At 49.4% G+C, this 25,199-nt stretch overlaps 1 protein-coding gene and 1 long non-coding RNA gene across 2 annotated transcripts; both read left to right on the top strand.

Moving 5' to 3' along the window:
* Positions 1 to 10,346: 10,346 nt before the first annotated feature.
* LOC142905855 (U3 small nucleolar ribonucleoprotein IMP4-like) lies at positions 10,347 to 16,894 on the top strand. The gene is made up of 4 exons (XM_076053115.1): positions 10,347 to 11,786; positions 13,250 to 13,920; positions 14,653 to 14,762; positions 16,018 to 16,894. Exons 3-4 carry the CDS (start codon positions 14,712 to 14,714, stop codon positions 16,189 to 16,191), a joined length of 225 nt encoding a protein of 74 aa, XP_075909230.1. The 5' UTR covers positions 10,347 to 11,786; positions 13,250 to 13,920; positions 14,653 to 14,711; the 3' UTR covers positions 16,192 to 16,894.
* A 509-nt stretch (positions 16,895 to 17,403) lies between these two features.
* LOC142905854 (uncharacterized) lies at positions 17,404 to 20,207 on the top strand. Its single transcript, XR_012929855.1, has 2 exons — positions 17,404 to 17,679; positions 18,113 to 20,207. It is a non-coding gene; the product is annotated as an uncharacterized LOC142905854 (long non-coding RNA).
* The last annotated feature ends 4,992 nt before the right edge of the window (positions 20,208 to 25,199 follow it).

Raw genomic sequence — 25,199 nt, 5'->3', positions numbered from 1 at the left:
TCACACACATGAACAGTCAGATGTACAGACACGCAGATACTCACACATATACACAATCAGACAAACACCCACACGCAGACGCTCACACACCCAGGAGAGGTCACTCACGTTGACTTTCCACAAAAAAGCTCGTGCCAAAGTCCGTGACCCTCACAGTGCCGGTCACGGTATCCTTGATGAGAACATTTTCCTGCAGGAGAAGGGGCAGAATGAATTCAAATGCAGAGGTTATGCCGATAACATTCAGCCAGCAGTGGAACGATCACGTACCACCACCTACGCTAAACAGGGGAACTAGACGAGGCGTAGTGCCGTCAACGAGCATCAGTCAAGTGCAACATTTGATGTTTGTTGACAGCTATTACTGGGGGTTGCCCCTTTCAATTGCATCTAGAAAAGAGATTTGATTTGAGGCTCATGTTCAAAGCACTCTAAGGGACCATCGAAGTAAAGGAGGGCAGCTCTATTGACAACTGATCATGGTTCCTCTGACAGGAGAGTGCATTGAGCTCACAGCTGCAAGAGTGCCCTTTAACGGGTTACGGACCAAAAGCTACACATGAGAGCTCGCGTATTCCATGACGCTATCCACCGCGCGTTTGTCTTCGGAAGTTTTCCATTCGCAGTGTGGAAGCCGACAACGGGCAGCTGTCAGGTCAAAATACACGTTTGGCACACTTAGGAAATAGTCTTTATTTGCTCCAGCTTCTGTCTCCGAAGGACTGGGGCAACGCTGTGATCAACGTTGCCGGTTTTGTCTATGGTGAGTCCTCAATACCGACACGACTCTACACTACAGTTTAATTCATACCGCATTATCTTCACCAGGGGTACAATGACCCTGCCTCCTTCCAGTTAGATGGAAACAGCGAACGCATAGACCTTGTGACTAATGTGGCCGGTTTTCTCCGTGGAACGATTCCCTACTAACAATACGCCTCTGCAACAAAATCATACTGAATGCTGTGTCCACTCACTGGCTTGATGTCCGCGTGAACTATGTTCCTGGAAGAGATGTGGGACAGGAACATGAGGATTCCCCTGGTATAACTTTTCACCATTTCCATGTCCAACCGGAACCCCGATTCTCTCATCACATCATAAAGGCTCTCCCTGTGAGAGAGACAAAAGCAGAAACAACACCAACACAGTGTCAGTGTCATCTCCTTAAATGCTGTGCTGATTCTGCTAACAACAATCTTAATATTGTTCGTGCATGTTCACGACCAATATTCAGAGTCATAGTTCAGTGTAGGTTCAGGTCGTTGGTTTGTCGATAAACCAAATTAGTTGGCTCATTTGCCCACTTGACAACTTGATTTCATTGGAATTTTTGCCAGGTGGTAGAGGGTTATCCATGGGGAGAAGATAACAACTCCGCCTGGTAAGGTCGTGGGGTTTGATCCCGAACCTGACGCATGTACATTTGGAGTTTGCATGTTCTCCCTGTGATCATGTGGATTATTCTGTAGGTCCTCTGGTTTTCCCCTCCACATTTCGAATCGACATGCATTCGTAGTATTTGGCTGCTATACATTTCCACGTGATAAGTTACTTTGTTAAGCTATCATTTGTGGGCAGGTCGCTTAAACCAAAAAATAACTAATAGGTCAGTGGACTTTCCCACGAAAACAAAAAAAGTTTGTTTAGTTAATCAGTTAACCACGCTATTAGCGGAGGGAGGGGGAGATGGAACACGCGGTACATACTTCAACAGCTCCAGGACAAGGCAGTGGTGTCCCCTGAAATCAAAGCTGTTTAGGACTTTGATGACGTTGTAATCTTCATTGCTGTCCTCACTCTGAAGTTCCAGAGCTATCTGGAGCTCCATCCTCTGCAATGTTTCTTCCTTGGAGCTGCGCAGAGGAAGTCCACAAATTAATAACTTACACTTGCTTAAGGGACACCCAGAGGCAAATGCTATTCAGAATTAATAATTAAATATACTTTCACCAGGTCTAACGGCATTGTGAGCTAGAGTAGCGTTCTCGACTCTCATTGGTACCATACGGGGCGCAGGAGCTGGCGTAGGGTACCCAATAGGATTTGAAGGTGAAGAGCCATTCAAATCGGATTGGTCATTCGGGAAAACTAAATGCAAACGCCCGTTAAAACAACGCGTTTTCGTTATAACGTGGTTCTTCAACACTTTTTACACAATGCAGAATGTGTCCGTTGTAACAAGAAACGCGACCATTACAACATGGAACACGCACATTCTAACAAGATACGCACCCATTATAACACGGAATAAGCCCATCATGACGTGGTTTGTGAGTAGTCGACAACAAAATACTTTTTTGAGCTGCACTGTTGAGCGGTATGATACAGTACTCGGAATGATAAAAGTAACGTGACAGCATAGCCTCATTATGAGACCTCCTTTGCCAGTAACAAGATATAGTAATAGGTTTTACCCTTTTAACTGGCACAAAAACTGACACCTTTATTCAAGGCATCATGTTTGCAATAACCACAACACAAGCAGTCAAAATGCAAACAAAAGAGACAACTCTGATAATAATATGCACTGTCCTTGAATTTGATTGGTCCACACCCGAGACGGCTTTTCTTAGAGCCTAGTCTCCACTCTTCTGGTCCAACACCAGTGGAGACTAAGCTCTAAGAAAAGCCGTCTCGGGTGTGTTGAGCTCTGTCGTCCCGACAGGTCTGTAACTTTCACCTGAAGACGGCCGCTTGCATTGTGGCCGAAACGTCGTGAGAATTTTATTGTATTATTTTATTATTTTATTCTCATTCTACGTGACATTACCGAAAGAACCAAAGAAGGTGTCAGTTTTTGTGCCAGTTAAAAGGGTAAAACCTATTACTATAGCATAGCCTCAGTTATTGGTCTCATCATCTCACAGTGTATGCATACATTGCATCTCGCCAAACTTTATTGTTACATTATTTATGGAGAGATTCTTTTCGCTCAATGCTTTTTCGCTTAACGCGGAACTTTTCATGAATGTATCTACAGCATTAAATGATGACTTACTGTAATGTGGAGGTAATCTTGTAGCAATGGGATGTTTTGGCCGATACCAGTTCACACTGTGTGTGTATGTATTTTAAGCTTTAGAGACGAAAAACCAGAGTACCTAGAAGGAACCGATGCAGAACAGGGGTAGAAGGTACACACTCCACACACGATGGTGCCCGAGTCAGGAGCCGAACCAAGGCCCCCCTTCTCGCTGTGAAGCATGAGTGTCACCACCGCATTGCACGGCAATGGACTTAACAACGTCGGCCTCGTGATGGCACGTCTCTGAAGTCTTACCTCGACGGTGACACCAGGATCTTTACAGCTACCAGGGTGTTCCTCTTGTGGTCAAGGCACTGGATCACCTGGCCTTGACCTCCTTCCCCAATCATCTTGAGCACCTCATAGCGGTAGTGGAGGTGATCATGTCGGAACTGAACAAAAGGTACAATCATTTAAACTGACTATTGTTAAAATCACAACGTTTAAGAAGTGAGAATGTAATTTTAACAAAAACATTTGCTTGGAATTATGAAGTTATTTTAACCATAATTTGGAATGCTCAGATGTCTGCTGGCTGAGTCACCCTTAAAAAGAGCTTCTGAGCTCAATGGGCTTTACTCGGGAAATAAACTTCTGATTCAGATGTGTGCGGGTGAGTGCATTGGTGAGTGGGCGAGTGGGTCGGTGAGTGATTGAGTGGGTGAATGAGTGAGTGAGTCAGCAAGTGAGTGCGCGTGGGGGTGGGTGAGTAAGTGTGTGAGTGGGTGTAATTGTCGAATGCTTTGATACTGTCTGCTGGCGAAGATTCCCTTGAAAAATTGCTTCTTATCTAAAAGGGCTTTACTCGGGATTAAACATTCTGATTTTGAAGCGCGTTGGTGTGTGCCCTGGTTGGTAATTCAGGTGCAATAATAAGAAGCCACAAACCCCGCTATCTCTGGGCCCTGTGACCGCCCCCAAGGCTGTAGTTTTGTGGTGAGCCTCACCAGAATGTAATTACGTTCGTCGTCATCATATCCATGCCTGTTGCATCCCTTGGGTTTGTTGTCGAGGGCAAAGTACCACACTTCTTGCATGGCTGCGAGCTCCAGCTTTTCGCGGTCGGTCAAGTGAGGGCCAAAGTGAGCCAGGATTTCTGTAGGCACGAGGAGAATAACAACAACAGGTGTGTGAACCAAACTTTTGAGCAATTTATAGAGTAAATATTTCAGGATTGGGATGTTTTTGCCAATCCCAGCTATGTATGTTGAAATTCTTTTGCACCGCATGTAGCCAATGGTGCTAATCAACAGTGTGGGGGAAGGTTAATAAACTAACCACGCAAATAGGTTCCACACATCTGTTAGAACCATTAACAGACTGCGAGACAAGAAGGCTCACATGATCGAGTCACTCACCTTTCTGAAGAGATGCCGCAACAACAAGATAATACCGACCACATTTAAACTCACATCTGCTTCTGTGACTTAACCCAACTCTAAACGGATCTTATTCAGAGCTAGCCTTTCTCTAATCTCAGAGAGGATAAGACTACTCCGGCTTGAACTTGATAATTTAGACAAATGTCTCCTACAATCACACTTAACATTAACAGATAAAATGTCCGCATCTGATTGGAACCTTGTAGATAACATGACTGCTTCTTCTGCCACAACAATGTCTTCCAAATGCAAGGTTAACCTTATTGCTAAATTCAATAACTTGTCAAAAAAGAAACCAGATCCACACATAAAAAAGACTGCTATTAATCAGAGTAACAGCACAATCTCCGATAGCCTAAAATCGGTACTAGCTAGAGGGCTGAATTTTGCTGTCACCCTCAAACACATCCCAGTGGATGATATAAAAACCCAGGTAGATGTAGCCCTCAAAGGCTTGGGACACATCCCGACAGACGTGGCAAGATTTAAAATTGCCACCATCTTTAAAAATGCTAAGAATCCTATTAATAACATCAGCAAGGACGAGCGCTCTGAACTCACCAAATTAAAAAATAGAGAGGACAAAGTCATCCTCTCAGCCAACAAGGGCAATGCTACTGTCGTCATGGATAAAACCACATTCAGCAACATAATCCAGGACCTTCTTAATGATAGCAATTACACCAAAATCAACAAAGATCCGACCAACTGCCTGGCTTTAAAAACAAACAATATCATTACCAATTCGACTTCTCTAATCGAACCATTCAAGCAGTTCTCCCTAAAACCTTCTGCTAATAGACCACCCAGATTATATGGTCTTCCAAAAATCCATAAAGAAGATACTCCACTTCGACCCATCGTTTCCACTATCAACTCACCTCCCTACAAACTGGCCCAATTTCTGTCTGAGACCTTGCTTCCATTCACGGGCAAGACTACCTCAGCAGTATGAAACTCAGCTCACTTTATCTCTCTAATCAAAGGCATTTCACTGTCCCCAGATGATTTGCTCGTCAGCTTTGATGTAGTCTTTCTGTTCACCAAGGTTCCTGTACCTGACACCTTAGCAATAATTGAAGACTTGGTCCAACATGGACTGAATGCTGATGTACCAACTTTGGTTAGGAACTGCCTTACTAACACTTCCTCTTTGTTTTTTTCGGTAAAGTCACATATGGATAAAATAAAATAAATGACGACGTTTCGATCGCAACACAAGCGGTCGTCCTCAGGCGGAAAAAAAATGCATGCAGCAGTAGAAACGCTGAACCAGCACTTACTTCACCAGGAATGGTACTTTCTACAAACAAAATGAAGGTACCCACATGGGTCCCCCCTTATCACCAGTGATAGCGAATGTTTTCATGGAGAAATTTGAAACTGATGTCATCCAGACATGCACCCAACGTCCTTCCTTGTGGAAGAGATACGTAGATCACACTTTCGTCATTTGGCCACATGGCCTGCCAACATTGAATCAATTTCTCAACAACATAAATTCCATACACCCATCCATCAAATTCACCATGGTAGTGGAGAATGATGGTAAGCTACTAATTCCTGGATGTTTTGTTTGAGAAGAGACCTATCTAAAACCTAATTCCCACCACCATCCAGCGCAGAAGAATTCCCTCATCAAACCACTACACCATAGGGCCACTGCATTTGCAACCAACACCACCAAGCCAGTGAACTGGAACACGTACACCAGACTCTTAAGATGAATGGGTACTGGGACAGCATTATTCGCAAAGCTGTTTCTCCAACCATGTAGAAACAATCCACTGAGACGCCTATCAAGACCATCACTTTACCATACATAGCAGGTGTTACCAAAAATATTTCCAAAATCTTAAACAAACACAAGATCCAAGTCCGATTCAATACAGTACACAAAATCCGTGATCTAATCCCATCCTGACATGCAATATCCTGGAGTCGACAAACTGAGTTGTACCTGCGGTAGCAGTTACATTGGGAAAACGAATTGACATGTCGCGGACCGCGTTAGCGAACACAAGGCAGATCTGAAACATCGCAGAACCAATACCTCTGCCGTGTCTGACCATTGTTATAACGCTGTGGGCTCGCGTGATATTGTTTTTTTCCGAGACCAAGGTACTCTGCAAACCTTCAGGTAACTATCAAAGGTTTTTTCATGAAGCCATCCAGATATACAAACATAGACATAACTTCAACCGAGAAGATGGATACAAATTGAGCAATCATTCGATGGATGTTTTTAACTAGGTAAAGCCTTAACTGGTTGTGGTTGTTTCCATCACACGCGCCAGGTACTAGTAGATTTTTCAGATTTACTTTCCCACCATGTCCCATACTCAGCTTACCACTTCTACCTCCGCCTACGTCCCCCCCCAGCCTCACTTCTTCTCCCCCTAGCGCTCACGCAGCTCCCCTCTCTCTCCCCCGCTTGCTCCTCCCCCCTTTCTTACCGATAACCTCTTGCCACAGCAGCTCTCTCACCTACTTCAGCATTTTATTATTGCTGTGGTTGTTCCACCTGATGAAGATTGATTGTGTTGCGATAGAAACGTCGTGATTTGTTTTATTTTATTTCTACCTAGGTGACATTACCGAAAGAGCGAATGAGTATAGATATTAGTTGTCAAACTTGATGATTTAAACGCGGATAGCTTCAGTGGTTTCCTAATATTGGAAGAGCATTCAAGATGGCCGCAGAAGCAATTCTGAAAGCGTTTGATGTTGTTTCAGTACTGAGGCCAGAGCACAGATAATTATCCCCATGCAACATGGCCACCATGAAGTCCCCCATGTAACATGGCAACCATGATGCAGTCTCTAATGCAACATGATTACCATATTCTTGGTTCTTTCGGTAAAGTCACGTAGAAGGGAAACAATAAAATAATAAAATAATACAATTCTCACGACGTTTCGACTGCAACACAAGCAATCATCATCAGGTGTGAAAACCACAGCAAGAAAATTTCAATTTTTCTTGCTGTGGTTCTTGCTGTGGTTTTCACACCTGATGATGATTACTTGTGTTGCAGTCGAAACGTCGTGAGATTTTTATTGTTTTATATTTTTATAATTTTATTGTTGCCCTTCTACGTGATTTTACCGAAAGAACCAAGAATATGAATCCCTGCAGCCACGAAAGCTTTAAATCAAAACATGATTACCATTAAGTCCCCCATGTAGCATTGCTATCTTGATATCACCCATACAATCACCATAAAATCTCTCATACACCAAAGGCACTGTGACGTCCCCCATGCAACATGGCCATCATGATGTCCCACTATTTACCGTGGCCACTGTGACGTCCCTCATTACTGTTCTTACCTTTCGGCGATTTGCTACAGATGGAGCCGGTGCCGTCTGAGGACAGCGCACTCCACGTGGTGCAAGACGTGTCGTTACTCCGAGCCTCTCCAGCTCGGCTCATCTACACACACACAAAGACAAAGGTCCACCACATAGGCTTGATTAAGATGTTGGAGCAAGTGCAGAAGGCGAGCACTGAGCCAGCATCTCTGAGATCCTGGGCTCCACAATCAGGAGGGTCCTGCCGAGATGTTGTCGTTTCTCAGCATTGGAATATTTGGCCAATATCAGATGCCATGCTTGGATTAACAATGAAAGATGCGTGGATTTTGAGGTCACACGCAGGGATTGTTCAAATTGTTAAAGAGTGATTGGGGATCGGGCATGACGAGCCATGGCAAGGAGGGACAACAATGGCTGATAGTGAAGAATAATAACGGAGCGGCAGCCAAGGAAGGAAACACATCGGAGAGGAGAGCCACCAGAGAGATGGTGCGACAAAATCGGCGCTTGGCGGATTATTCCATCACAGCATTTGAGGGGTAGCAAGGTCTCAGGGAGGAAGGCATTCTCATTCATCAGTGGATAGATAATAGTGCTGTAAATGCTCACGCGTAGACAGGCAGGCACACCAACAGGATCTCGGAGACACACTCTGATAGACATACACATACTCAGGCGGACAAGGAGAAGCACATCCAGGTATACAGGTAGGTGACAGGTAGGCACAAGTCGAGGGGAAAACACACGTCCACCCATATTTTACCACACGAGTTGAAGAGCCACACGTACCTCCATGGCAGCAACTTGCAGAGTAGGGTGCTCAGAGCTCACTGCGTTTCTCGCACGGTCCGGGTCTCTGCGTGGAGAGCGGGAGACGCAGGTGAGGGTCACAAAAAACCGATGGTGTGCGACAATACTCATGTCTAAACACGCGTCATGTCACAATGCGGACTCTCATCATCAACACGGACTCACATCATCATCACAGACTCACAACCTCACCACTCACCCACAACACGAAACACAACAAAAACAACAAAGACCGCCATTTGCCACTAAGCAGCAGCAAATGCCAGGCCAGGTGCACTTTGAGACCACGTGAAATGCTGAAGGCTCACTGACAGGTCACAGGTCAGACCCAGGTGCCAAGAGTTGACTGACTGAGATGACTGTGCCAACGTGCTACATTTCAGCCGCCCAGGTCAAAGGTCGTTGTTGTGAGCGTCGCTCCTTTGTTCGGACACCAGCAACACCGCGACAAACACCACCACTAGCACCACCACTAACACCACTACTAACACCACCACCACTAACAAAGACAGATCCCCCGTATAGCCTGAATATACTGTAGGGGCAATTTCTGCTAGCGAGCACCTATAAAGGTCGGCATGGCACACGAGGGGGTGGGTGGCTAACACCACGCCTGGCCGCCTTTGTCTCCCTAGCGGCGATGTTTACACATCGTACCAGGTATTCATTTGAGGCTGAGTCTACCTAGGGGAGGCCCAGGACCGGTTCAGATAATCGTTGCTGGTGTTGGCCGTGAGCGGAAATCGAACCCGGGTCGCCAGGTTTGTAGCGCAGCACGTTAACCGCTACACTACCGCTCCCCTCAACTAACACCACAACTAACACCAGCACTAACACCACTCCTAACACCACCACTAACACTACGAACCCTAAAAACACCACCACCAACATCAACTCCACCACCACCAACACCACTACCACCACCACCACTAACACTACCACCAATAATACCACCAATAATACCACCATCACTAACACGACCACCACTAATACCACCAACACCACCATCACTAACACCAGCAACAATACCTCGAACAACCACCACCACTAACACCACCATCACTAACACCAACACCACCATTATTAAGACCACAAACACCACCACTAACACCACCATCACTAACACCACCACCACTAATACCACCAACATTAACACCACCACTCCTCCTCCTGCTAATACAGGACACCAAAGACAACGATCCTCATAGAGCCTTAACAGGCTGTAGGGGCAAGTGCTGTTAGCAAGCAGTACGTATGAAGGCCGGCACGGTAAACGAAGGGGTGGGTGGTTAGCACCACGCCCGACCGCCTTTGTCTCCCCAGTGGCGATGTTTACGCATCGCACCAGGTACTCATTTGAGACCGGGTCACTGCTACACACAGACTCACACTGACCCAGACACACGTACACAGACTCACACAGAGAGACTCACACACAGACTCACTTAGAGAGACTCACACACAGACTCACATAGAAAGACTCACACCACCACCGCCACCACTCACCCACAGCTCGGTTCCACGCCTAACGGCCAAACTGCCAAGGGAAGCACGTGGCGCGAGACGCGGCGTGGTGTAATAGCCATTAGCTCCTCCCCCTCACCTAAGCTCCTCCCCCATGCTCCCTCTTTCCCCCCCTGCCCCTCCCCCTTCACAACCCCCCCCCCAAGCATCCCCCCCCTCGCGACCCCCCTTGCCCCCCCTGGCAACCCCCGCCCATGCTCCCCCTCAAACCCCCCCCCCTCCGCCCCCATTGCCCACCCCCCTCCCCCCGCTGCTACTTACAGTCAGGCAGGGGGCGAGTGGAGGCGGCGCGCGCTGTGGATTGTGGGTGGCGAGCGGCTGATTTGGTTTCCCGCTCACGGCCACCGTCAGTGGCTCGCGAAAGCTTCTGAAGCGGCGGCTCGCTGGGCCTCCTCTACGTCGACTCAGCCTGAAGGTGAGAACCTCGCGCGGTGTGCACACATCAGCAGTGGCGGCGGTGGTGGGGGGAGACAGAGGAGGAGGCGCCTGGGCCACAGCCGTCACGTCCTAGACGCCTGCTGAGTTCACGGCGCTGCTTCAAGCAGAGCCCGGCCCTGCTGCTGCTGATGAGGCGCTGACGGTGGAAACCGGCTCCAGAGTGGCCCTCGTGTTGAGCCATAGCTGATGAGAGGCACTCCCAGACTGCCGTGTGTTTTTATCCCTGGAGGGACGGGTTTGTTGTGGATGCGAATCGCCTGCTGCTGGAAAAGGCATCCACTAGAGGCCGCTATATAGAGGTATTTGGTCTACTCTTCCACGCTGGTCCGGACGTGTTGGAGCAAAGTGGCCATGCCCACACTTTACCCCACCACACGCAGGGCGTTAGCTCGCTGGATTTGCAATGCAGAGGTGCAGGTTAGATTTCATTCCCACTCACACCCACCGACACTCACTCAGCCACCCACTCAGCCACTCTCTGGGCATCTATGAAAAAGAGCTTCATAGCTCATCGGATTCCTCCAGCAAAAACATACTGATTCTCACCCACCCACTCAGCCATTCACCCACCCACTCTGGCACTCATCCACTCACCAATTCACTCAGCCACCCACGCGGCCACCCACTCAGCCACCCACTCTCTCACCCACTTCGTCACCGGTCACCCACTGCCACCCACCCACTTGGTCACCGGTCACCCACTGCCATCCACCCACTTAGTCACCGGTCACCCACTGCCACCGGTCACTCACTCTGCCACCGGTCACTCACTCTGCCACCCACCCACTCTCTCACCAACCCACCGACTCTCTTGCCAACCCACCGACTCTCTCGCCAACCCATCCACTCACCCACAGGGAGACACAAGGAGACAAGGGGACCCACATGGTGTGAGAGTGTATCAGCATCATTGTGGTTGTTGTGGTGGTTATGTTGGTTGTTATGGTTGTGGTGGTTATGGTTATATTTGTGGCAGTAGTGTTTATACTTGTGGTTATGTAGCTGGTGGTTATGATTATATTTGTGGTTACGGCGATTATGGTCGCAGTGATTGTGATTATATTTGTTGTGGTTATAACCCGCGATGTATTTCGTCGAGGATGGATGCCGCCGCGTGCAGGAGTTGGGCGAGGCGGGAGTGAGCCACCTGAAGCGCCCTCTCCGACGGTGGTGAGCCGCCGGGCGGCCGGGCAGTGAGCAGCTCGGCCGTCGTCGCTTCTCCTCCCCCTTCCGGGGCTGCCAACCCCAGTGGTGTTGAGTCGTCCTCCTCTTCCACTGGAGCCCTGGTACGAGTTTTTCTTCGCGTCTCCATTATAGCGATTCATCTTACTATTTGGCTACTTCTGACGCCAGTTGTAGTGGGTGGAACGGAGAGCGAGACTTCTTACCGAAAGAACCAAAGAGTATGAACTTATATGGTTTATTTCATCTATTTTTAGTGGTTTGCTACCATTCCCTTTGCACTCCTATCGTTTTTGTATTGTTTGTTGTGACGTTATGACCCCGTGCCCCCTACTGGCACATCTTTGATCAAAGAGCTTTATAGCTCATTGGATTCCTCCAGCACAGAATCAATACCGATTCTGATGAGACCGGAACGAACACGTTTGAATCGAATCGCGTACTTCGCGTTACTAAAATAGTTGTGGAATCGATTCTTGTGGAATCTGTTCTCGTGAAATCGAATCATCGATATTAATTACAGAGATTCACCATCGATATTAATTACAGACATTAATCAACGACGTCGCTAGGAGTATCGTGGTGCCGCTCTGCAAACCTTCGGGCTACTATCAAAGGTTTGTTCATCAAGCCATCCAGATATATAAACACAGACATAACTTCAACCGAGAAGATGGATACAAATTGAGTAATCATTGGAAGAATGTTATTAACCAGGTAAAACCTTAACTGCTTTATGGTGTTGCCTTAACTTTCTGCATCTCTAATTTCTTAAGCTTCCCACTCCCAGCCCCGCTCTCTTCAGCACTCCCCTCATACCCCCCCTCTCTATCTCTCCTCCCTGATCCTCCCCCCTTCTCTTACCTATATAGTCTCTTGTTTACAGCAGCTCTTTTGCCCACGTCGGCAATTGTTTCTTGCTGTGGTTTGTCCCACCTGATGATGGACGCTTGTGTTGTGCCCGAAACGTCGTGATTTAATTTATTTTATATTTTATGCCTATGTGACTTTACCGAAAGAACCAAAGAGTATAGCCCAAGAGAGTTTGTGTAGGTTGGAGCGGTAGTGTAGCACAGTAGGGGGCACAGGTGGTGCATCGGCCAGTCATCTCAGTCAAGCAACCAATGGCAACCTGGGTCTGTCTGTCTGTGACCTCCTGCTGCCAGCGGGCGTTCGACGCTTCATGTGGCCTTAACCTGCACGTAGCCTGGCACAAGCGCCGTGGTGACATCTCCACCACTTCGTGGCGAATGGCGGTTGTTGTTTATGGTCGTCTCGCGATTAGCACTACGCTGCACTACTAACCCAGCGACCCGAGTTCAATTCCCGCTCACGGCCAACACTGTTGACGATTCCGTTCCTGGGCCTCCCCTTGGTCAACTCAGCCTCAAATGAGTACCTGGTGCGTTGTGTAAACATCGCCACTGGGGAAATTAAGGCGGCCGGATGTGGTGCTGGCCACCTACCCCCCTTCGTGTATCAAAGGTGCTGCTCGTTAACAGCACTTGCACCCGACAGTCCTGTCGAAGGCTACATGGGGGATCTTTGTCTTTGTTTGGTGGTGCAGCTGAGGAGGCGCAACTGCACGGCGAGTACCTCTACCGCAAGGCGCAGGAGGCCAAGAAGGTCCTCGTAGAGGAGAAGGCGCAGCTCAAGAGGGCGCTCGATGGTAACGGGCGGCGAGACGGATCTAGAGATGGGCTCGCGACGACAAGACAGACGAGAGACAGCGAGACAGACTAGAGACGTTGAGACACGCAAGACAGACTAGAGACGGATCTAGAGACAATGAGACACGCAAGACGGACTAAGATGGGACAAGACGGTCTGACAATACAGGCGAGAAGACAACCGCGCGTTGGAAAGCGTTTCCGAATGAATCCATGCGTGCGCATGATTTTTCTTCCTTGTTAATTCTCCCCTGCCCGCCCCCCACCCACTGCCCCCTGTCCCCCTGACGTCGTCACCGAAGAAAACCTGGTGCTGCCTACGGACCTGCGGTGGGAGGCGCTTGAACTCCAGAAGGCCGTGGAGTTCGACCAGGGAGGGGAGGGTGATCTCACATCCCTCACCATCACGTCTCCTCGCATCTCTCTCTCTCTTCCTTCCCGCGAGACTCCCGAGGCAGAGGGATAAGCGTCGCGCGTCTCCGCCCGCTAGACACGCCGAGTCGGCGCGCATCCCCGGCTCGCCGTCGGTCCTTCCTGCCAAGCGGTGGCACCGTGTTTTGCCGCGGAGGTTCGCGGTTCGAGAACGGCGGGCCCTCATCCCCCCCCCCCCCCCACCGGTTTAATGGGTTTAATGCCGCAGTTGCGTTGACCGTAAATACTGCACGGCGATTGCTTCCCAAGTGGACTTTGAAAAATCCCGTGGCGTGAACGTGGAAAAAGAGTCGGCCGTGTGTGTGTGATGGCTGGCGTAAATTTTTGTGGAATGTCAAATGAAGGCCGTGGTCACCACATAACGTGTGCTTCTGGAGCAGTCTTCCTTCTGGAGCGGTCTTCCTTACAATATTAGGAAGCCACTGGAGCTTTGCACTTTTAAATCATCGTCTAGATTGACAAACTCATTTCTTGAGAACTACTTTTTGTGGTTAGTTTGTCACACTTCCGATTACCACGGTTGGCTACGTGCTGTAACAAAGAGGTTTAACATGCACTGACGCACTCATTCACTCACTTATCATTTTACTCAATTTACCCACTCACCTGCCATATCACCCACCCACTCTTGCAATTGGGACTCATCCAGGTCTCATTATTGCTCAGCTCGCTACACAAAATCAACGCGATCACTGCAGAGTGATATTCTCAACCATTCCTGGTCGCTCCTTCCATCCATCCACCCACACACACACCTTCACTCACCTGCACGGTGAAGTATGGCAAATGATAACCTACCCTCTCCGTCCCCCCTGCCCCATCTACCACCTCTTTCTATCCACCCCCCCCCCCCCCCCCGTGTCAGTAGGAGTGAGCAGCCACATGGATGACGAGTACCGCTGAGCCGGCGTGAAGGACCCACACATCATGGCGACGACCTCACGCGACCCCAGCTCCCTCCTCAAGCAGTTCATCAAGGTGCGGGCACGGGGTCACAGGGGCTACAGGGTTTGGGGTCACACGAGGAATGTGGGTCCTCGTGTATTGCATGTGTACAAGCGCGCAAAGACAGAGGTCCCCCATATAGCCTTAACAGGTTTTTGGGACAGGTGCTGTTTGCGAGGGTGTAGGTGGCTAGCACCACAACTGGCCACCTTTATCTCTCTGGTAATGATGTTTAAACACCGCACTAGGTACTCGTTTGAGGCTGAGTTGATCTAGGGGAGGCCCAGGACCAGTTCAGATAATCGCCACTGGTGTTGGCCATGAACGGAAATAAACCTCGGGTCACTAGGTTTGTGGGGCAGCATGCTAACTGCTAAATTACCGCACACACACACGTGTTCTCTATCGGCTTTAGAATCAGTTCCTTGCACCTCACACGAGTCGTGTCGACCAATCATCGGGCTTGTGCAGTGTGAGACAACTCGCATCCGTTGAGTTAACCAGAAGAAATCTGGTTGTTGATGAAAGGTGGAGGCTGTGTGGGGGGGGGGGGTCGTAAGTGGTGGAGCGTTGGACACTTTGGTTTGGTGCATGCAGCTTTTGTCAACTTCATTCCTCGCGATTCAGTCCGCCTTTTCGCGATGACCGATCCCTTCCATTCATCGAAAATGTATCTACTGTAGCACTACGCACGGTCGGTGGTCACGGAAAGATGTACCATTGGGGGCGCCACTGTGGCGAGATGTTAACTCCCTCACCTGGTATCCAGGAGGTCGCAGGTTCAATCCTGACCCTGATGCCTGCTGTATATTTGGAGTTGCGTGCCTCTTTCCGAGGAGTCGCGTGGATTTCTCTCCAGGTCCTCCGGTTTTTCCCTCCGCATTTAGAATCAACGTCCGTTTAAGAGTATTTGGCTGCTATAAATTTCCACATGGCGATAAGCCACTTAGTTGAGCTATGATTTGTGGCCAGGTCGCTTCTGGAAAAGAGCTGCATAGCTCAGTGGGCCTTACCTGGTAAAATAAAAATAGTAAAGTTTTTCCAATGGTGCATCCCAGTTGTGCCAACACGGGGTTTGGCGACCCCGTATACCGGCACGGCTCGGCTCGGCTTCCGCAATGGAAAAAACAAACAACACAACCCGAGTCGGATACAGTGGGGGGGCGGGGAAGTGGGGGGGGCGAAAGCAGCGTGGCCGGGACGGACGCCGGTGGGAAGAGCGGATTCGGCGTGTGACCGCTTGCTGTCATGTTACCACACCACCACCACCCTCCCACCACCACCGCAGGAGATGAAGCTGATCCTGCCGAACGCTCAGCCGATGAACCACGGAGGCCACAAGCTGCAGGCGCTGGTGTGGGCGTGCTGCGCCAACGCCGTCAACGACTTCATCGTCCTGCATGAGCACCGCGGTATGCCAGGCACGCGCACGCACCGCAGTCGACAAAGCTCCCCCGTGTAGCCTTTAACAGGCTGTCAGGGCAAATGCTGTTTGTCGAGCGACCTACGAAGGCCGGCAGGGCACACGGCGGGGTGGGTGGTGTGGTCATTACCGCATCTGGCCCCTTTTGTCTCCCCACTGTCGATGCTTGGACACACCGGAAATCGAAGTCAGGTCACCGGATTTGTAGTGTAATGAGATAGCCACTCCGCTCCCGCTCCCCGGTGTGATGCATGGTGTGACGTGTGTGATGCGGTGCAACAGACGGGGATGGAGGTGTATTTAGCTGTGCGTACGATGTGCGGTGTGTAGTATGACGCTGCAGACATGGAATTGTGGTGTTTTAACTGTGTATGTGGTGTGATGTGGTATGATGCCGCAGATGGAAGGGCAGTCTGTTTAACTCTCCAGTACAGTCTGTGTGACACCTGTGGTGTGTCTAACTTTCCGGCATGCTGTTCATGTGACACGTGGTACGATGCCACGGTGTACTTGACACTCTCGAGCGTGGTGATGCGGCACGACATCCGGACGTGGACATGATGTCCGAGGCATTCCAACACCTCGTGATGCACAACTTCACGTCGCGACTCGGAAAGAGGGTGCGTGCGGGCACCGTGCCAGTCTCACCCACATCTTCCTCCCCCATCCCCAAAGCACAAAGATCCCTCGTATAGGCTATAACCCTTTCTCATTTCCATGATGTACATATACGTCGTCGAAACGGAACCGTAAGAAAAACTCAAGTACGTCTTCTGACCTGAAGACATACCTTTTGCTCCCATAAGACTATGCGGGAGGGCGTGTGGCACAGTTATGTTCCATAGAGTGCCGGTCGTGTCACTACGGTTCTCTGCGGTGAGGGCAACGCCTTTTAAAAACAGCAGCGCTACGCCTCTATAAATAAAATTAACGCCGAGCCGCTCGCGCGTACCGAGATTCAGCGGTGAACGTGACACCTACCACCCAGCAACTTGCAGATGTCTCGGAATGGGAAAGAGTGAGCAGACTTTTGGGCCAGGTGCTGTGTGTCCGCCTGTATATTCGGAGTTTGCATGTTCTCCTCCTGGTCACTTTGATTTTTCTCCGGGTCCTCCGGGTTTTTCCCTACACATTTAGAAACTTGAATTTCGAGTATTTTGCTGCTATACATTTTTATGTGAAAAAGAGCTACATAGCTCAGTGGTAAAATAAAAATAGTTTCGTTTTACTTTAGTTTTCGAGCAACAGCACAGAGTTTTTATTTAACGCCATCTCTGAAGCTGAAGGCGCGTAATGTTGTTCATTTGCTAATGCATCCGCAGTTTTAAACAGGGTGGCCGCTGGCCTCTAACTGGCAAACGTCTGCGAGGACACGTAATGAGAGTCCAGCGCCGTCCGTGTGACTTGCCGCGACCCCTCCCGTGACTTCTGTGCCCCCCTTCCCCCCTCCCAACAGGCACAACGTCTACAAGCGCGACGGCAAGGACATCGAGTTGAAGGAGGTGGGACCGTGATTCGAGATGGAGCGTAAGTCTGCCTGACACATTGTTACTCGTCTCCACTTTACACCCCTGCAGAGGCGGTGGAAATTCCACATTCCTTGTGGACTTCCCTACGAAGTAGTTGTAAATTTTATCGACCCCTGAGAGGATGATGGGCTGAATGTAAGAGTCTAGCCTCGGGCTAGGTGGCCCGCGGGTGACTTGTAGAGCGGATCGGAACTTGAGTCGGTGGGGTCGCTGCTCTGGTCGCATTCGCTGTACCGTGACCCGACTCGCATTCCCCCACCCCGGATGCGATGTGTAAATTCAAAGATGATCGGACGTAATGCTGGCCACCCACACCCACCCCTTGGTGTGCCGTGCTGGCTTTCCTACATGCTAACACACGAACAGCGCTTTTCCCACGCCGTCTGTTAAAGGCTGCATGGGGGGGATCTTTGCTTTTGTGTGTCGCGCAGTCTATGAGATTAAACTGGGCACGCTGGACAACGCGGCCACCGCCGAGGTGGAGTGGCCTTGGCGACCGTACATGAACACGGCGAAGAAGAGGAAGTTCCTGAGCGTGGAGTGAGGGAGGGGAGCGACTTCCCCCCCCCCCCATGGGCCTGGGGGGAGGGGCATTGGGGGGGGGGGTTTGTCCCTGGAAAGCCGGAGTTGGAGTCGAACCTCGCGGCGCTCTCCGCCGAGGCTCGAGACGTTGAGGAGAGGTCGCCGCGTGGATAGGGCAGTGCGTGAATCGCTGTTCCAACCGTCGTCACACACGTGCATCATACGCGTCACACACACATTGCGGATGTACATTTATCAAACACAAACATGCACATCGTCGCATGCGTCGCACACAGAAGCACACAATTGCACAAAAAGACAAAGGTACTCCGTATCGCCGTTAACAGATTGCTGGGGCAAGTGCTGTTAACGGGTAGCACCTATGATGGCCGGCATGGCACAGAAGTGTTTGTGTGGCCAGCCCCACGTCTGGCTGCCTTTGTCCTCCCCAGTTTTGCGATGTTATACACACCCCACACCACGTACTCAGATGGCTGAGTTCGTAGTGCGCTAACTGCTGCACCACCGCTCCCCAAACGGTGTACATACACGCGTACACAAAACGAAACATTAACATTTATTTAAGTAACAAAAAAGAAAATACCAAGTCAGGCAGATGGAGAAAGTGGCGTGTCGCCGTGCACAGCACCGCTCTCGTAGCTACTCACCTAGGGTGGGAGCTCTTGGCTTCAATGCCACCCGGGATGTTTAGATGTGAAAACCTGCCATAAATAATATTTTTGGGAAGTCACAAGCGCCTTAAGTTGCATCTCATCTCGACCATTTTAATGGGCACCCCCCCCCTGTAGCTGTCCCCCTGTGGCACAAAATAAACTAACAAAACTAATCTCTTTTTATTTTACCAGGTAAGGCCCACTCAGCTGTATAGCTCTCTTTCAGGAACGACCGGGCCACAAATGAAAGCGCTATAAAGTGGCTTGTCACGCAGAAATATATAGCAGCCAAATACTTTTAAACGCATGTTTCTAAATGTGGAGGGAAAAACCGAAGGACCCAGAGAAAAATCCACGCGGTCACGGGGAGAACATGCAAACTCCAGATATACAGGCGTCGGGATTTAACCCACGACCTCTATACCAGGCGAGGCCCCAAGGTGAATCAGCACTTGGCCTGCGAGCGGGTATTATTAGTCTGTCAGTAGGGGGTAATGATTCCGGATTTCAGTCTCAATTGAAACTGAAATCTGGAACACTTTTGTCATATTTTGCTCGTATAAGTGTGTTCATAAAATACAAGTTTGGTCATTGAGAGAGTTATAAATGTCCTATACACATTTCATGTTTATTGTGTTTTTTGTATTTAATGTATGAAGAAAATACAATTTTGTATATGCTACAGTATGTTTCACACATTATTCAGTGACACTGCATATGACGGGCAATGTTTGGGGCAATCGGCCTTCAACATGGAAAATACATAGAGGCCACATGACCCGTGGCCACCGCCACTTCAACCGTGGCCCCACCACTTCAACCGTGGCCCCATTGGCACGTTGATGTGTGGCTCTGCCTTCACCTGTGGTGAGAAAGACCAGAAAAATTACAGGAGGCCGACTCCATATGAGTCCGTCACGCTCTGGATCTCGCTAATGGGACGTCGGATGAAAATAAAACATGGAAGCGACAAGTTTCTTCTCTGGCGAGGACATTCCCACAAGATTGCCACCTTTCCCAATTAATGGAATTTGCCCCAACATCACCCTGATCCAAACCAGCGGGAGCTGAAATCTTCCAGAAGGTTCAGGATTTATTGGTACAATCGTTCGGATGTTGGTGTCCGCATGGACTTGCATTTAAAACCCCCGGTCCGCTTGACGTCTTTTAAACAATACCTGTGGTCGGGTCCGCTCCCCCACCTTTCTATCCCCTGCTTTTTTTTTATAACCGGTGTAGTATATGTTGACGGTGTGTGCGTGTATCACAACGCGATGTAACCGGGCCCTCGAATTGCCTCAAGAAATGAATAAACAACACCTGTCGCTTTGCTGTTGTGATGTCACCACGAGGCGCCGAATGACGGTGGGACGGCGTCGTCGCACTCGTCGAGTGGACAAGGGCTCCGTGAAATGACGGTGCGGATTGCGCCAAGCGTATAGAGGTCGCCGATTGCACGCCGCTGTGGCTCAAACACTCGTGGGTCCACCTCAAAGTTCCTGTGCCCATTTGAACCTCATTGCCTGCGATGATGCTGCTGCTGCCATGGAAGAACACACGTGGCGCCCTCTTGTCTCTCCATGTTGTCTTTCACGTCCCATCGCAGTTTTCAGGTCACTTGATGTTTACAGCCTCCGGTAAGGAGGCAGTGAGGTTCAGCCGCTCCATTTTTCTTCCTTTAGTGCACAGTACCGTACACGGATACGGGCACAGTACAACACCGTAGCTTTATTGATTGTTCAACAAAAAAGACCATCCCTCGCCCAATCTAGTTACCTATACGGTGTAATATATGGCGAGACATATGTTAACGTAAAAAAAATGGAACTGTAATGCTGAAAATTATACTCCATGAAACTCGGGGTTTTATGGAGTATCTGAGGGCTTCTCAACGCTTCATGCCTCGCCCCCACTGATGCCCTCTTCTCCCCACTACTACTGACGATTGTATGTAGGGTGTGTAGGCATTTACTTCCGACTGTTGTATGTAGGGTGGTGGTGGTGGTGATGGTGGGAGTAAATGAGATTTAAAACTGGGTGCTTAACTTGAACTCACCACCACTCACATCATGTATGCACTCATCCGCCATCTTGCTCACTGACCCTGTTTCCGTGTTGATGGTGTGAGTCCGTATTGATGCTGTCAGTCTGTTGATCGTGTGAGTCTGTTGATGCTGTGAGTCTGTGTTGATCATGTGCGTCTGTGTTGATGCTGTGAGTCCGTGTTGATGGCTCGGGGGCACGGTACAGAGAAACAGTACAACTGTAGAGTAATAGTTGTTGTCCAGCAGCGGCAACTGCGGTGGACGGGGAGTACACACGCCAGTGAGCCTCATGCGGGTTTGTCAGCAGGGCGGAGGCACTGGGGCAAGGATCACAGAGACCCTCCCTGGAAGACACTGGAACCCGCTCGTGGGTTGGAGAAGGGAGGCGCGGCCGAGTCGGATAAAAGCAGCGGAGAGCGAGAGCTCGTGGTTGCACGTTCTGGGAAGTGGAGTCGTCTCGTCGGCACTGTCGTCTTTGCCGACTTGGTCGCTGCCGTCTTCACTAGATAATTGGGCGGCCGGATAGTTGTTGGCTGTCTCGGTCGATGCCGTCAGTGTAACATGGTGGGGGTTGTGTCTAAGCTAGGCTATTTGACTGGGAGAAGCGAGGGCGAGTCTGTGAACCTGATGGTGTTAAATAAGGAAGGTGCGGAAGGTACGGGAGAGGATGAGGAAGATCGTGGGATGGATGGGGGAGGATGAGAAGATAGTGGGAGGGACGGGGGAGTAAGGAGGTGGGAGGGATGTGAGAGAAAGAAGGAGATAGCGGGGGGGACGGGAGAGGAAGAGGGAGATGGTGGGAGGGAAGGGGGCGGAAGAGGGAGATAGTGGCAGGAAAGGGGAATGAAGAGGGAGATAGTTGGAGCGACTGGGGAAGTAGAGGGAGATACTGGGAGTTATTTGGGAGGATTAGGCAGATCGGTTAGAGTAAGAAGGTGATAGTGGGAAGGAAGAGGAAGGAAGAGGGAGAGAGTGCGAGGGATTGGAGATGCAGAGGGAGATAGTGGGAAGGATGGGGGAAGAAAAGGGAGATAGTGCGAGGGACGGGAGAAGAGGGAGATTACTAGTAGAGCCAAGTGGGAGGAAGAGGGAGATAGTGGAAGGTACTGGGGAGGAAGTGGGAGATGGTGGGAGGGACGAGGGAGGAAGAGGGAGATGGTGGGACGGATTGGAGAGGTAGATAGTGGGAGGGACGCGGGAAGAAGAGGGAGATAATAGCAGGGACGAGAGAGGAAGAGGGAGATAGCCACTGATGTTCGCCGTGGCCAGAAATTTAAACTCGGTTCACAAAGTTCATGGTGTAGTGGGTGTTGAGGTGGCATATCCTGGCTGGCCAGGAGAAGGCAGTACAGCAAGTGGGATAAGCACCATCTCTGTCTGCATGGGATAGAGGGTTGCCCCCTTGCACGAGTGGGTTTTCTCTGGGTACTCCTGTATCCCCTCACGTTTATGAACGCTCAGTAATTGCCCAATTGAATTATTGCTATGCACCGCGACGTTCGTTTTGCTATGTCATGTGATCAGAATTGGGCGCCACGGTGGCGAGATGTTAACTATTTTGTAGGGTATACAGGAGGTCGTGTATTAAATCCTTACCCTGACACCTTTGTATTTGGAGTTTGTATGCTATCTCCCCGTGGTCGCGTGTATTTTTCTCCGGATCCTCCGGGTTTTCCCTCCACATTTATTAGCACATGTTTAGAGTATTTGGCTACTAATGTCCACGTAATAAGCCAATTTGTTGAGCTGTAATTGTGTGGCCGCTTCTGAAAGAGAGCTGTATAGCTCAGTGGGCCTTGCCTGGTTAAAGTAAAAAAAAATAGTCAAATAGTTTGCAATTGTTTATATCTGGGATAAATGCACCCGTGGCTTTAATGATGTGGGGATCTGCGCCTGGCATTTTCAGGTGGGATCCGGAGCAATGAATGAGCCCTGACAAGGCAATGGCCCACCCGTTGATTTGCTCCATGAGGAACTTTTAGGGGGCTCGGGACCGTGGCGCCAAGAAGACCAGCTATTGGACCATGGAGGCACCGAAGGGGGCGGTTTCCCCCCCACACGTAACGCTCCCTATCTGGTCGATAAAAACGTATCAATAGGGTCACAGAGCTTGGGCAATCGTTGGTGCCAGCTTACCAAGTGGCTTCCTTCCTGATTGTCTGTGGTTCCTCGCACCTCTGAGGCCTGCTTGATCACGTTATAAGTATAAATATTGTTGTTATCAAGTTCTAAGTGTAAATAATAATTGTTGTTGTTATTACTCGCCTGTTCTAAACATACGCCTGTTGTTATCATTCGCCTGTTATCATTCGCCTGTTTTCATTTGCCTGTTATCATTCGCCTGTTTTAATTGGCCTGTTATAATTTGCCTGTTGTTTTCTTTCGCCTGTTGCTACCAAGTAATAAGTATAGTTATTGTTGTTGTTATCATTCGCCTGATGTTAGTGGTGCACGTCTCAAATCCAGCACTGGGGAAGGCAGCGAGGGTTCGTAAATCACCGCACAATGATGTTGTGAAATCCTCTTCCCGTGGAAGTCGAGGTGCATAACCTGCCTCGCCAGGAGAAGGCAGTACAGCAAGTGGACTCATCGCCATCGTCACCTGTACGGTTTAAAATGCTGCCCCTTCACACACGTGGCTTTTCTCTGGGTGCTCCGATTTCCCCCACTTGTACAAACACTCGTTATTAATTAGCCAATAATGCCTCCATACATAGAGTACCGTAGAGCCTGGACAATCGTTGGTGCTGGCTCACCACGTGGCTTCCTTCCTGCATGTCTGTGGCTCCTCGCGCCTCTTGAGTCGTTCTTGTGAGTGCTATATAGCTTTAAATAATAACTACAAATACTCGCCAGAAGGTGGTGACGCAAGCCTGCGATCCAGCACTGTAGAAGGCAGCAAGGGTTGGTGGATCACACAGTAAATATTGTGAAACCCCCTTCCCGTGGACATTGAGGTGCCTTCTCCTGGCTGGCCAGGAGAAAGCATCTGACTGGCCAGGAGAAGGCATTATAGCAAGTGGGATCATCGCCATCGTCACCTGTACGGTTTAAAATGCTGCCTGCTGCCCCTTCACATACGTTTGTTTTCTCCGGGTGCTCCGGTTTCCCCCCACTTGTGTAAGCATTCGTTATTCATTGATTGAAAAGATCTTACAATAAAAACCAAATTCAGGACCTTACTATGACTCAGCGTGGCTTTCCTGGAGTAAGTCTAATTATTATTATAAAGAATTACAGGGGCTGTATGATGACACGACTAGAGAGCTGGCTTGCACTGCGGGGAGCTTAATAGTCAACTTGGATTCCGCACCCCTCAATGCCCTTTTTAAGTTCAGTTTGTGCACTTAAGACTCGCACAAACAACCATACTCAGAGAACCATAGATTCCCACTCAGACCCAGAACCAGAAACCCATAGACTCCAACAGAGACCCATACATTCCTTCAGACACTCAGACTCATACGGCGACCCTATATACTGACACAGGGATCCATAGACTCAGACAGAGACCCATACACTCACAGAGGCCCACAAACTCAGAAATCCATAGAATCGCACAGAGGTCAATAAAATTAAAATCTGAATATTTATTTACACTGGATGAAATCGATGAGCTACAAAAATCTGTTTTCACAGCTGTCCAATCGGGCAGGTCAGAACATAACTAAAAAAATACAAAAAATGACAGGAAAGACAAACTGTTCAAAAATAAACAAATTAAACTAAACTATTTTAATCTTTATTTGAAGCTTTCGTGACTGCAGGAATCCATACTCTTTGGTTCTTTCAGTAAAGTCACGTAGGTATAAATTAAATAAAATTAAACAAATCACGACGTTTCGATCGCAACATAAGTGATATTTTCAGGTGGGACAACCACAGCAAGAAAATGCTGAAGTCGGCGGGAGAGCTGCCGTGGCAAGAGGTTATACAGGTATGAGATGGGGGAGGAGGCAAGGGGGGAGAGAGAGAGGGGAGGGTGTGGGGTAGGGAGAGGAAGGGGGGCCGCGTGAGCGCTAGGAGAAGATGACGTGAGGCTGGGGTGGGGGGACGTGGGCGGGGCTAGCAGTAATCGGCAGGTAATGATGGAAACAACAACACAAGTTAAGGCATTACCTGGTTGATAACATCCTTCCAGTGATTGTTTAATTTGTATCCATCTTCTCGATTGAAGTTTTGTCCTTGGCCTCCGAAAATAACAATATCATGCGAGCCCACAGCGTTATAACAATGGCCACTACGGCAGAGGTATTGGTTTGCTATGTTTCAGATCC

This window comes from Petromyzon marinus, chromosome 59 (genome assembly GCF_048934315.1).
Source record: "Petromyzon marinus isolate PM22_M1 ecotype Great Lakes invasive population chromosome 59, UKy_Petmar_22M1.pri1.0, whole genome shotgun sequence".
In the NCBI taxonomy this organism is placed as follows: domain Eukaryota; kingdom Metazoa; phylum Chordata; class Hyperoartia; order Petromyzontiformes; family Petromyzontidae; genus Petromyzon; species Petromyzon marinus.
Note: the sequence above shows the minus strand (reverse complement) of the source record. Positions and strands in the feature narration are given on the sequence as shown.

Excerpts from the sequence above, each read along its gene's own strand:
- LOC142905855 (XM_076053115.1), top strand. The coding sequence starts at position 14,712 with ATGGCGACGACCTCACGCGACCCCAGCTCCCTCCTCAAGCAGTTCATC. Across the intron at positions 14,763-16,017 it reads TCCTCAAGCAGTTCATCAAG|GAGATGAAGCTGATCCTGCC; the intron begins GTGCGGGCACGG and ends CCACCACCGCAG.